Source organism: Anolis sagrei, chromosome 5, assembly GCF_037176765.1.
Source record: "Anolis sagrei isolate rAnoSag1 chromosome 5, rAnoSag1.mat, whole genome shotgun sequence".
In the NCBI taxonomy this organism is placed as follows: domain Eukaryota; kingdom Metazoa; phylum Chordata; class Lepidosauria; order Squamata; family Dactyloidae; genus Anolis; species Anolis sagrei.
This window is the reverse complement of record NC_090025.1, coordinates 35,451,251-35,465,502: the sequence shown is the minus strand read 5'-3', so window position 1 is coordinate 35,465,502 and position 14,252 is coordinate 35,451,251. Positions and strand designations below refer to the sequence as shown.

Here is a 14,252-nt window from a genome sequence, read left to right as displayed (position 1 = left end):
GTAACCACTAGGAGTAACACCAACACCCTCAAGGTTCCTTGCAAGAAAGGTATATGCCATACAATGAGTGCCCCAGATGTATAGGCACTTGGCTAATTTAGTAATCTTTACTCTATATGAACTCATTTACCCCGAGTAAAACAGCTAACTAACATTTAAACATTACCTCTGTTTATTCACAACCATCATTAATTTCATTTATACCATGTCTTTATAAAAGCGGAGTAGCTAAAAAATCTAGATATGCATCATGTGAAGTTACTGGACCACACCAACCACAAAAATAAAATATTCATCTGCATCTTCCTTTCTCCCAGAAGTCCTTCTTAATTATATTGATTTTAATTGTCCCCCAAAACACTGACAACTTCACTTTTTTTTCCTGCTCACCATCCAATTAATGTTTGATGGCTGCTCAAAAGGTCTCTTTGATTATCTTAGTACATGGACAGGTTGAAAGAAAAGAAGGTGCTATTTAGAAAGTTTTAGGTCAAGAGCAGCACTTTGAAACCACAAGTGGAAACAAACAGGAAACCTGCACAGATCATTAAGCACTAGAATAGTGTGTAAGAATGACAGGTAATAACCTTGGCTGCCAAATAAACTGTCATTTCCAAATGTTTTTCCAAAGTAGACCATGCAGCAATTGTTATAGTTATGTAATTTGAATGCTTCCAATAAGTATGGCTGGAAATGCAGGATTGTTTTGAAATTTTGAAATAATAAAAAAGCTTTCATGGTCAATATTTAAAGATGAGTTTTAACCCACATAAATATCTTCTTTAGAAACTATGTAGTTGTTAGACTTAATGAATAGAAGCAAGTAACTTAAGTATCCAAAACTTGGCAGCAAGGATACTGAGTATAGAGCTTTTAAACATATATATATTACCTTTGTCTTGAAAGGATTTGTTTTCAAAATATTAATTACAAGGAAATAAAATTTGGATTCTTGTATGAATTGCTTTAAACTAAATTTTGGCAACCTGAAACCTTTGGAGGCCTCTCCTGCCTCCCTGCTATGCATACCTCAAAATTCTCCTCCTCAGGTAACAGAGGGTTCGGACAGCTAAGTCTATGTAAATTGGCCCAGAAAACAGCTGAATTTTTTAATATGGTTTTTGTGTGTGCGTGTGTGTGTCAGAAGCCTTGAGAAACTGCAAATTGCTTCTGATGTGAGAGTATTGGCCGATTGCAAGGATGCTGCCCATGGGATGGCCGGATGTTTTCATGTTTTACCATCCTTGTGGGAGGCTTCTCTCATGTCCCCGCATGGGGGGGCTGGGGCTGACAGAGGGAGCTCATCCATACTCTCCCTGGATTCAAACCTCTGACCTGTCAGTTTTCAGTCTTGTCGACACAAGAGTTTAACCCACTGCATTGCCAGGGGTCCCAATATGAGTGTAATTTATATTGAGAGTCCTTTGTTCCCTAACCATAAACGACCACAGCATGAATGTCAGATAGATATTCTACTTTGCATGTTCCATTGTTATCTTCTAAAGAAAAGGTTGGAGTGTCTTCCAGCCTCTGAGCATCTATTCTCAGGGGGAACATTTAAACTCAGAATTTATTTATGTGTCTATCTGGTATGTTCTATTGTTGGGTCATTCAACAGAAGCATGTTCTTCCATTCCCTGAAGCATCTTTGGAAATCTAGAAAAAGCTAGCATATGACTGAGAGGATGGAGTGCACCGAAAGTCATTATCTGCATGTAATCTTTCACAAGTAAACTAGAGCTGCTTGTTAGGATAGGCCTAGTGTCTGTGTGTGCCTACTAGTACTTCTGTTAAGGAAATGTATGTCTGTATGTTGAGAGAGAAGGGAAGAGTGTATGTTCTTTTCCACCTATAACTGTCCAGCAAAAAGGTTGATTAAGCAGGATCTCCTCTCACAATCAGCACTGTTGTTCTTAAGGGATTCACCAACTGTCCTCTCCTCAAAGGTTATCCAAGACTGCTTTAGACCATATTAAAGCAATTTTAAAAAAGTTACCTTTTCAATGGTGGACTGTGCATCTGTAGATGAGACACTGAAGATGCATTATGAGGTCTGTAGTTAATGTGGGTATTGGCTTGATCTTTCTTCAAACCTACAAAACAGTGTTTACATTTAACGTCAACATGATGTTGTTTTGTGCCTTTAATTAATTCCAGATTAAAGCAACCCAATCATGAAGGTTTTTAGCAGAATTTGTTTAGAAGGAAGAGCATGATTTGCCCAAAGGATTTCCACAGCTGAGTGGGGACTCAACTCCTAGTTTTCAGAGTTGTACCTCAATACTCAAACAACGACACCATCCTACACCCTTTAACATATTCCACTATTTTTTTAAAGTCTCATTTAGAACTGATTTATTTATAGTGGTAAAGGACACCCTGTCCCCCACCCACCAAAGGAGGAACATATAATAAATGTGGTCAGCTAAAATCTTGAAGCTCTTCACATTTTTTAAAATGCCCTTGAAATGATATGCTTAAATATCAATACATCAAGGAGTCTTTTTAGACACAGGGACATTAGCCAAATTTCAGCCCTTTTAAATCTGTCTGATAGCAAATGAGATTTAAACTCATGCTTTCGGTTGATCTAGCCCACTTGGGATCTTGACTGGAAACCATTAACTTAATATAGATTTCTGAAATGGGACATTATTTGCTCCAGGATACGGAGCTCACTGGATGCTTTCCAGAGGCAAATTGAACATATGTTTAGGGAAATGCACACTATTTCTATCTGTTGACTATTTCTTGCTATTCATATTCTGATACTGAATAATGATGTGTAAATTAATCTGTAGTTAGGACATGATTTGGGAGACATGGGACATAACTATACTTAAAAAATACAACTCCTGGGCAGGGTGCTTCTATGGCCCCACAGTCTCACGGTGAGAGTACTTCAATGGCCTAGCTGCCTGCTGCCAGCTATAGCAACACCTGCGTGAGGCCATAGCAACACCTCTTCAGCCCTGCTGCCTTACAATTCCTGAGCAAGGTGCTACAGCCTCGCAGTGAGAGTACTTCAATAGCCTGGCTGCCTGGCCACAGCAACACCTTATTGAATGACTCCTTGTGTCTTTATTGTATAACATCAAGACCAGAATGAAGTCCAAAGAAAATAGCGTACAAATCAGAAACAAATATAATTTGTAAGCCGCTCTGTGTCCCCTTCAGGATAAGAATGGCAGATTAAAGTAGTAAATAAATAAATAAATAAATAAATAAGGAAATTCTACTATTTTTGCCAGCATCATACACAATTAGTCAAATTCTCCACACAAACCTAACGGGTGTAATTCACTGTCATGCAGTGGCATACACTAAACAGGAGGGGGCAGTAGATGCTCATAATAGGAGAATGCTATAACATGGCAAGTGTTCAATCAAGCTGCTCACTGACACCAGAAGGTTTTGTGCCTTCAGAATTCCAGCTAATGTAAAAATAGAAGTGTTATTTTTCCCTTCTGCTGACATAAAGATCCATGCATGGTTAAGACCAATGACAGTCCAATAGGAATTTGGCTCTAGGATCTAGTCAAACTAAATATGGCAGAAGTCAGGCCTAAAGAGCACAGGTTTCATTATTATCAATGAAGCATTAACAGCAACAAAAAGAATTCTGGCTTTGCTTAATTTCAGAACTCACTTGGAGAATTGTTACACCAGATGAGCACTTTAAAGTTCTAAGTGGACAGAGAAGCAGATGTCTCATCTAAAATACTACTGAACCAACTTTCAGAAAACAATTCAGATTATAAAATGGCTGTCATTTTAAAAGACTTTATGGCAGATGTTTGGGAGCCAAGTTTCACTGTAAAAAGGATCAGAGGGAAATGAAAAGTAAATCAGAGCTGTGTTACTGATACAGCAACTATAAATGCTGAGGGAATTACATTTTTAAAAGATTAATTCTCATTTAAGAATTGCAATTTGCACCGTTTTAATTTTTTTTAATTACAGAAAAAATACAGTATCATTTATTAATTAAACGTATTTCAATAACAGAGTTGAATTCTTACCATCCAAATAATTTTTGTTTTGCTGGGAGGTAGACTGCAAGACACACCCAGAATATCTGACAGAAAGATTCTGGTCACTACAAAACAAAAGGATGTGTCAAAGTATGTAACTGTTGACCAAATGCAGGACATATCTCACTAAACTGTTGACCAAATGCAGGACATATCTCACTGTTAGATTTTAGCTATTCTTGTAAGCCGCTCTGAGCCCCAGGGGAGTGGCGGCATATAAGTTTAAATAATAAATAAATAATAAATAAAAATAAATAAACTCTAGTATCAAACATTTCACTAAAAGGCTTATTGCATGGTTATCTTTATCATATGAGAAACTTCTAAAAGTAAAGCTACTCTGCAAAAAGACTTATGCAAAGTAACTTCACTAAATTTCCCCTTATTTCTCTTTCAGTTCTGCAAGATATGTTTATTACCAATTTACTATGTTATTTGTCCACCTTTCAGATAACAGGCAGCCAATGCAGAGGCACCAATATAGTGTACCTGACCAAGCAGAAATTAAATTAGAAAAGGCAAGCAAAGGGACTTGCAAGGTCAGGGTACCTTTGCATGAACTCTCCTCTCTCCCTCCTTCTCTCTGTCTCTCTCTGTCACTCTTCCCGCCCCCCTCCCCCAACACACACACAAACATCGCTGATTTTAATCTAAATATTCTCGCACATTTGGCAGATGTACTAATAGTCCAATTAAAGTGTGTAAGTCTTTGGGGCAGGGAGATTTTTAAAAGCTAAGAAGGAGGGTAAATGCTGCAAACAAATGTCAAACATTATCAGGCGCATTATTAGAACTCTTTTTTTTTCTTTTTTACAAATTTTGACTAATAGAATCCCAAAGAGTTTAGTCACAGGAAAGAGTGTACTGGGGTGTGACCTTTTTTCTCACTTGAATTTATTTCATTGTAGTATGCATACTTGTTTCCTCAGTCCAAATTTCAAGACATAATTTTCTAATTTATGACAATATTTTATTATAAAACATATTTTTTAATATGAAACTATTTTTGTTACCTGCAAGAAGTGTTTTCTTTAGTAACTGCGTTATCAACTGGGCTGGTTCCTTCAATGATAGGTGAATCCAAATTGGCAGATGCATTGCTGATATGATCACTGCTTTCATAACCAGACTCAGTCCGTTGTATCTGCCAACTGTCTATATGAACTTTTCTCTCTGTAAATCCTTTGCTTTTTTCTGCATTTTCTTTCCCTTCTGAATCAAAGGAATTTCGATTCCCTGCCTGCTTTGTTTCATCTTCATAAATAGTCATAAGGGCTTTTTGACTTGCATTTTCTTTGGGCCAGTTGTTTGAACTTGTCTCTTTTTCATGCTTAGGTTTGCTATTTGCATTTAATTTTGTCTTTGAGCTATGCTCTTTTCTCTCAGATTCACTAAAGATGCTATCGACATTCAGTGTCTCTCGCATGGGCTTCCACCCTCTACTTCGACTTTTGCTGCTGCTGACACTTCCTTTGTCTTTAGAGTCTTGGCTACTATCTGTTTCATAACCGGTGATGCTATCAGCCTTCATTCGACTCATCTTCTCTCCATCAGTAAAGCCATCTGTTTTACTGGATCCCAACACCTGTGCAGTAGGTCTGACCTGGTTGTGAACCTTTTCGTGCCTGTATGGTCCTCTGCCCTGACTGTTATACAGTCGTTCGTTGGAATGAGGTCTAAATCCATTACCAGAAGGAGGTGATCCTGGTTTAAAATGAGTTTGGACGTCTCTAGATAGGTCTTTAAAACAAAAAGGAAAGAAAAACAAGAGAGAAATAACATTTTAAGTAGGCTTCAGAGTTTGAAAAGTAATTTATTATTTTTGTCAGACCATTAGAAATTCAAAGCAAACATTCAAAGAGAACATTTAAAAACAAGGGATTCTTTAATCAGAGTGTGTGGGAGAGATTAGTCGTAGGAAGCTTTCCCTTCTCAAACAAGAGTTTGTTACCTTTCTGTTTCCCTGATTCTCTCTTTGATCCTCTGTCCACATCTTTTCTTAAAGAAGATGAGATATTTTTCATCTCAGAAACCTTCTGAGCACATTCTCTGGAAATGTCCTTTGCCTTTTCCCTCTGCTCACTATGCCCTAATTTCCCTGAAATGATAGATATTAACATGTATTATGGATTCAATCATTAAGGAAACAGGCAATTCAATCCAACCACCTTGTCATTAAGGATCATATATAGTATATCAACCAAACCAATCATAAGAACAGCAACATGCTTTCAGATGAATAGGAAAACAACAGGATTATAAATAGTTCTCTGTGTATGGAAGGAAAAAAAAAATATTCTACCGATAAAATCCCTATTCCTGGGAGCTTCATAATTCTACACAATATGAGAAAAGCTAACAGAAGTAGCCATCTAGTGTCTCAAGTGTTGGGTTTTGATCAATACTCTATTCTTCTGCATATTGTAATCATTAGTATAATTTGAGATGTGTGAACTAATTTTGATCAAAATTAAAATCAACTCTTTTAAGGTGCAATTTAGTCATGTAGAAAATAGGATGAGAATTCCTTCACCAGCAGAATTTCTCAATTGGTGATCTGTTTGACAATTCTGTTAACCTTGGGGTTGTGAGAGAAAAGTAGGAATTGTTCCCTTAGCTGCAGCCACTGATTCCTCCAATCATATAAATAGTTCAAAATGCTGAAAGATCTTTTGGTACGAAAATGCAATAATCCTCAGAGCTTGCTGATGCAGTCTAAATCACAGCATAATAGTAAATCATGCCCCAAATTTCCTTACTGAAGGCAGTCTCCAAGTTACAAACAAGATAGCTTCTGTAGATTTGTTCTTAAGTTGAATTTGTATGTAAGTCTGAACAGGTACATTTTTAAATGTAACTCCAGTCAAATGTATATGTAAGCTTTGGATATGATAGGGAAGGGTTAACACCCATGTGGGGTTTTTTTTGTTTGCTATCTGTGCCCCTGTTCAGAAGATTTCACCTCACTTTCTGTCCGTGTGATAACTGATTTTGAAAAACTTGGGTTTGTTGTGAAAACAAGGATTAGTGACATAGCTTCACATGAAACACCTTTTCCCATGATAACTGTTCCAGGAGTGAATTTTCCTTCCTAGAGGGAGATTTTTGTCACTTCCTGTTGTCTCACCCCTGTTCTTAACTATGAGTCATTTGTAAGTCAGATGTTTGTAACTCGGGGACTACCTTGTATTTTCATGATGTGCATCATACTCCAGGTTGTTGTTTTTCATCCTTGACTGCAGGCAAGATTGGATACAGGACTTTGCCCTTAGGAAATAGATTTTTGTAAAAATCTGTTTTTGGTTGGTGATCACCAAAGCCAGACAGGTTGTGACCAAATCTGTTTTTGCTTCATGTTTTATGGGCACTGGTCAGTTAGCAATTAACTGAAATAACATAAGAATCATTCTATGTAACAGTTCAAGCATGTATTACACAATTACATTATTATGTTTAACAGCTACATTTTAAAGGTTATTAAGCAATTATGCACAGCAAGCTTTGTAAATGACACTGTTGAAAATGAATGCAAGAAGTTTTAATATATATACCTGATCCTCTGACACCACCATATTGAATATGATTCCGATTAAGAGATGAGTGTTCTGGTTGAATTTTTTTAGTGCTTTTCTGAACAACAGATTCTTCAAATCCATTCTCTTTTGTATGGTCTAATTTTGGAAAAGTAGACTTTTCAAATCCTAGTAAGGTACATGCAACAATTTAAGTATTTCTTTTTAAAAAGTGTATACATTCAAAATTAATTTTTATCAGTCTAAAATAATTAATTCATTAAAAAAAGATGTGATTATCTAACAATCATGCCACAATAGTAAAGCTAAATGGAGAGTCAAAAAGATAAGGAAGCAAAATACATAAATCAAATTGCTCCAGAATTTGAGATAGGCCTCCCCTGCCCCCCATCTCCATTCAACAGGAGGACTGCTGGGAATCCTTCACATTGATAGAACAGACTGCAAGTTTATACAATTTAAATAATCCAGAAACAAGTCTCTCATTGATGTATGTTCATATTGTTTCTCAGGCACTGGTTCAATCTAGGCAACTAAACCACATTAATTCACAGCTAAATTAATTTGTTTACACACTTATATTCTTACAACTAGGGTCTATATGCAGATATGCTGTTACTATATGCTGCCTGTGTTGTTTTTTAGGTGATATACTGTGCTTCATATTTAAAATATACTCAGTAGCTTATGAACAAAGCCTTTGTTTGGAAAGATATGATAGGTTAAGCACTGGGCAATTTTTCTTTTCCTCTTTTTTATCTTGCTCCTTCATGCTTCATTCAACTTTTTTTAGAGCTGAATAAAAGAGATTTTTTTTAATTCAGAAAACTGAGGGCAAGAGCAGAACTAACAAATGGGCAAATATCATAAAACATATGATAGAAGCGGTCCAAAAAACAGTAACATTGGGCTGGAAAGAGCAGGAAAATGGGAATTTTATAAAATGGATTCAGTATTTAGCAGATTGTATACTCCATGATTATATTTTGAAAGGAGAATGAAATACACAACAGGCTGTTGTAAGAAGAAATGGGACTCGAAGTGGGGAATTCTAATAGCTAGAGTAAAAGGAAAAAGAAAATATAAAGAACTAAATCACACCCTCTTCACAACTGATCAATTCAAATAATACTCCAATTGAAGATACACCTGTTTCCAGTGGATGGGGACAAAGGGGGAGGGAGGGGACAGGGAAAGAAAAGCTACTGGACACAAGTCATTGACAAATGTGGAATTTCGAATTCGTAAGGTTAAGTAAATAAGAGACACTATATTGAGTGAAAATGTAAGTGGAATTTCATTATGAAGATTTACTCTACTTGTGTCTACAATTAATAATAAAAAAATGGTTCATTTAAGATAACTTCCTGCTTCCCCACATAAAAGGAATCTTTGTGACTGCCAGATACAGCTAAGGTTTCATAACTTCTTAGACAACTGTTTATTTTTACAAAAGTAAAATGAAACAATGAAATAATTATAATAGCTAGGCACAGTGTAAACATTCGTGTATAAGAACAAATCAAACTATTTCTTCCTTTACATAGATTGTGTTTTAAAAGTCTTTTCCAGTTGGCAGAGTAACTGGTTCTATTTGGGAATTGTGTTTGGAGACTTGCAATGGTATTCTATGTGAGATTACTCAAATGTAAGTCCTACTGAGTACCATTTGGCTTACCTACAAGAAAAATGGCTATAGGATTACAGAGTAAATACAAGGCCTTCCTACTTATATTCATATTATACACATAATATGAATTGGACAGGTACAAGAACATTACAACATAGTGAGCATACAGCACAAGAAAGAGACCAAAGGATTACTTTTCTTTTAATAGCAACCATCTCAGGAAACAAGTGAATAAATAGACTACATACAGATTCATATATTTTCTTCGATTAATAAAATAAAAATTAATTTGCAAAGATCTTTATTACCAGATTCTTCTCCATTTCCTCCAGAGGCTTTATAATGTGACCAGTGAATTATCTGTCGAGGTGCATCTTCTGTTGATACCGGTGTACCATCCGGGTTTGCATAAAATAACAGCAGTGGCTGAAAGTGGCACCGAATGCACTTGGACACCACATCCTTCCATTTTGTTCCAACCTAAATATGTTTTCAGCAAAACATTTAGAGGGGAAATGTTTAATGAATTTGAGAACACACACACACACACTCAATGAAATTTGGCATCACATGAAGTGATAAGAACTACTTTTTATGTGTTTACCCAACTCAACATTGGATAATGTTCTTTTCATTTACTTTCAACTTTGATAGAAAGTATGTATGTTTAATGAAACACCGGGTAATTTGGTTTAATATCAAACTTGAAGGCTCTCAGAACTTTACATAAACCTCCCTCACAGTTCTATAGCACACCCAGATGTAAAGTAAAATGCCAAAAATAAGTACATGAGAGCTTACCTCTTTCACATTAGCATCATCAAATAACACCCATTTGCAACTCTTGGTATGAAAGGCAAAGGCACAGTAATGTTTGCTTGCATAGCAAATCATCCCAACAAGAAAAAGCTCACTATTTTTGGCACGTTCATCGGTAACCCTATAAAACAGCTGGAAAAACAATTATCAGTCAACAAGTGGCATAGCAGAAAAGCAAGTTTAAATTGAAAACTTTATTTTAAATTGTGATAGAAAAGATCAAAGGTCATTATCCACAATATGATTTGAAGTCTATTCAGTCCTGGTGGGATTTTTTTAAGCTTCTTCTCAGAGGGTATAGTACTGGATTATTTGACATAAACTCAACATTCAAATGGTGCCATAGCAGCAGCCAACATAAATTTCTTTCTTTCTTTCCCCTCCTTCTTCCCCTTTCCCGAAAACACCAGTTCCAGAGTATCTTTTAAGTCTTCGAGAGAAGGTTCTGAGTATACTGGGGCATAAAACTAAAGGCTTCATCACACTGGAGAAAAAAAAATCCACTTAAAATTCAGATGCTGCCTCCTGCAGAATTCTGGGGTTTGTAGTTTAGAGGGGAGCCTTTGACAGCCTCACTTAACTACAAACCCCAGAATTCTGCAGGAGGCAGAAACCAGATTTTAAGTGGATTTTTTTTTCTCTAGTGTGATGAAGTGGAAGGGCTAGCAATGGGAAAACAAGAGGTTTTATTAACTTTTATGAACTGCAACACACCCATTCTCCACATAAAGATCTAAACATTTTAAAAGGCTCTTACTTACGGGTTAGATAAAATGTGATATCAGTATATGTACAAGATTGAAAATCTCTGTGATACTTCATGAACATAAAATGTATTATGACTAATTCAGTCCAGCATACAGTTATTATGTTTGGTACGTTTTAAAAGTAGTTTATTCAAAAAATGAATTACTAATTGAGCTCCCTTTTAAAAATGTAATTGTTGTATTACAAGTGGAGCCATAAGGCTCTCACTCTTCTCTTTTGGAAAGTCTTCTGGAAATCTCTTCTGTTTTGCCAATTGATTAAAAAAGGGCAAGCAAATAACACAAACAGAAGGATCAAGAAACATTATTAAAACAGAGAATTATTTTGTCTTCTGTAGTTCTCTACAGTGTCAAGCAGACATAAAGCATCAGGGTAACAGGGACAAACAAGTTTTATGTATTTTCCTGATTCTGCCCCCCCCCCCGGGTCTTTGTATCTTCAATTGCAACATATTATTTCATAAAACTTCTGTTACTTAGTCTTAAAACTAAAAAAAATAAATAAAAGCCTGTTTTTGGTTAGGCCATGATACACACTTAACTGTAAGTCATATGGACCTCAGTGGGATTTGCTTCTGAGTTTAGAATTACCATATTGGAAAATATGTTCTAACACAGAAAAAGGTTTCAAGTAGTTTTGATAAAGATGCAAACATGGGAATACAGTTTATATTAAACAATGTGGTTTAAATACCCCTGGAAGATAGAGCTGTGTTGCCAGGTTTCGGATAACATCTTCGGTCAGGTCAGAATGTTCTGAATCCCAAACTAAACCAATTGTGACAATTTCAGGACAATTCATCAGAACTCGGCGGATTTTTATTTTTTGGCCACAGTTGCTCTAGAAAAAGCAAGGAAAAGTACATAGGTTTAATTTGTATGTCTTCTTTTTAACAAGATGGAATTCAAATTGCAGCACTTACATTAATCACATATCTTCTTTTACTTTATTTCTAACTGAAATGGTAAGTAGCCCACACTAAATGCTTATAATATGGCCCTATGCATCTGATTTTACTGTTAAATTTATACAACAGAGATTTGGAAAGGTATTGATTAGTTCTCTGATCACTGTTGTCCAATAGTTTTCATTTTATCTACAATAAAGTTAGCCAGTGACAGAAACATTGTCTAAGAATTTCATTTTTTTTGCGATGACTCAAATGAAACCTATTTCATTTTATTACAGCTGTTTTTTGTAACAATGTTTTAAAGCATTTTTAACCAGAATAGTTTATTATAGTGATGGTTCAAACTAGAAAATAAATGGTTGAGTATCCCTTATATTTTTGGTTCTTTGGGACCAGAAATATTTCATTTAGATTTTTAGATTTTTTTTTTTTTTTTGGAATTTGGAATACAGGCAGCACTTGAGTTACAAACATCTGACTTACAAACAACTCATAGTTAAGAAAGGGGGTGAGACAACAGCAAGTGAGAGTAATCTATCCCTAGGGAGGGAAATTCACTCCTGAATTAATTATCATGGAGAAAAAAACATTATTATTATTAAGAATATTATTAATATTAATAATATTTTTATTTATTTATTTGTATCCCACTTTTCTCCTATGGGTGGGACTCAAAGCGACTGAAGCTTTATCAATTCTTTGTTTCCACAACAAACCAAATTTTTCAAAATCCAAGTAACACAGAGACAGAAAGTGAGGTGAAATGAAAGTGGGGGGGGGGGGGGCAAAACAAACACCACAGGACTGTTAACCCTTACCTATGCTATCTAAAGCTTATATACACACACACACTTGGCTGGTGTTATATTAAGTGTGATTATCCTAGTCAACCAACTGGACAATTTTTGGATTTTAGAGTAGTTTGGATTTTGGAATTCCAGATAAAAGATGTTCAACTTCTGCCTGAGAAGTCCATATAGCAACAATTGATTTAAACCAAAGTTCTCCATAATGTACTTCCATACTTTTAATTTTAAGTATGCACAGAATATATTTTATGAACACACATTTATCCAGTTGTGCGCATACTTTATACAGTAGAACCTTTATATACGAATGTCCCAACTTAAGTATGTTCTAACTTGCAGATCCTCACTCGGTCTAGAGCAATGGTTCTCAACCTGTGGGTCTCCATATGTTTTGGCCCTCAACTCCCAGAAACCCTAACAGCTGGTCAACTGACTGGGATTTCTGGGAGTTGTAGGCCAAAGCACCTGGGGATCCACAAGTTGATAATCAATGGTCTAAAGTGACTTTTGACATCCGAACACTGTTTTGATGTACAAACTGTGCAAAAGAAGCCTCTTTGCCCCTTAAACCAGTTTTAACAGCAAGGCAGAGAGAAACAAAACCTGGACTGGATTCCTAGCTGGAGCACCCTTGGCTCTTTCTGCAAAGCATAAACTCCAGCTCCATGTGACTGCTTCCCCTGAATGTTCTGGGAGGACTCCAATCTGGAGATTCCACTCCAGAGAATGCAGTCCACCCTGGTGCAGTAGAGCTTCAGCCTACAGAGAGAGTACAGGGCTTCCAGCAGACTGAAGTAGCCATTGTACCTCATGGCTCAGTGCTTTTGTCAGTGTGCCGTGTGCTCTTCTCCATTTTGGGAGATTTAGGGCCACTGAGAAAATTTGAGTTAATTCACTTTGTGTGCTTTTTATTCCTGGTACTAGGTATAATTAGCTTGAAGCAGAGAGAAAGGAAGAGGGTGAGCAAGAGATGGAAGGAGTACCATATGAAGAAAATGATGCTGTTTTGCCTTGCTGTTACACTGGCCAACACACATTTTGTGGCCTCAAATGTGCTTCCTTGCCACAGTGGCTGGATAGAACCAGGCACTGCCTATCTTTGAACATTTAATACATTTTATTTGTTATTTATAAAGTACATTTTCTTGTTTAAAACACATAACAAAAATTGGGGTGGTTTTCGGGGTGGGGCAGAATGGATTAATAGCATTTCAATGGGGACATTCACTCTGAGATAATGTTTTGACCTAAGAATATAGCCACAGAACGAATTAAATTCTTAAGTCAAGGTCCACATACCAAGTGTAAGAGATGCACTAAGTACAGGACATCCCCAAGTTATGAACAAGATAGCTTCTATCCCTGTGATAGCTTGATTTTGAAAAATTTGGATAATTGTGAAAACAAGGATTTGGCGAGAAAGCTTCAGCGGAAACACCTTTTTTCATAATAACTGTTCCTGAAGTGAATTTTCCTTCCTAGGGGTAGATTTTTCTCACTTCCTGTTGTTTCACCCCCCTTTCTTAACTATGAGTCATTTGTAAGTCAGATGTCTTGTAACTCAAGTGCTGACTGAAAAGAGTATCTCACTTTTTCATGTCATAAGAATTTCTGAAATAAATTATTTCATCTGAAACCCTTAGAAAAATGGCCAGTGGTTTTAATCCACCCTTTCAAGAGATAACTACTTATATTCCCTGAGGCTTTGCCTTTCTCCAGTGTGTCTCTCACACTCAGAGTGCACTAATA

At 36.3% G+C, this 14,252-nt stretch overlaps 1 protein-coding gene across 3 annotated transcripts in view; it reads right to left on the bottom strand.

Moving 5' to 3' along the window:
• The window catches only part of USP53 (ubiquitin specific peptidase 53), a 41,958-nt gene that overhangs the window by 6,011 nt on the left and 21,695 nt on the right, over positions 1–14,252 (bottom strand). For 2 of the 3 annotated variants that reach the window (XM_060779013.2, XM_067468669.1), the window contains exons 8-15: positions 11,478–11,624; positions 9,999–10,148; positions 9,506–9,677; positions 7,586–7,735; positions 5,986–6,132; positions 5,048–5,774; positions 4,023–4,099; positions 1,997–2,093 (exon numbers count right to left, since the gene is read on the bottom strand). In XM_060779013.2, coding sequence (XP_060634996.2) covers positions 1,997–2,093; positions 4,023–4,099; positions 5,048–5,774; positions 5,986–6,132; positions 7,586–7,735; positions 9,506–9,677; positions 9,999–10,148; positions 11,478–11,624 — 1,667 coding nt within the window. The remainder of the gene's footprint in view (positions 1–1,996; positions 2,094–4,022; positions 4,100–5,047; positions 5,775–5,985; positions 6,133–7,585; positions 7,736–9,505; positions 9,678–9,998; positions 10,149–11,477; positions 11,625–14,252) is intronic. The other variant, XM_067468670.1, reaches the window with a different exon arrangement.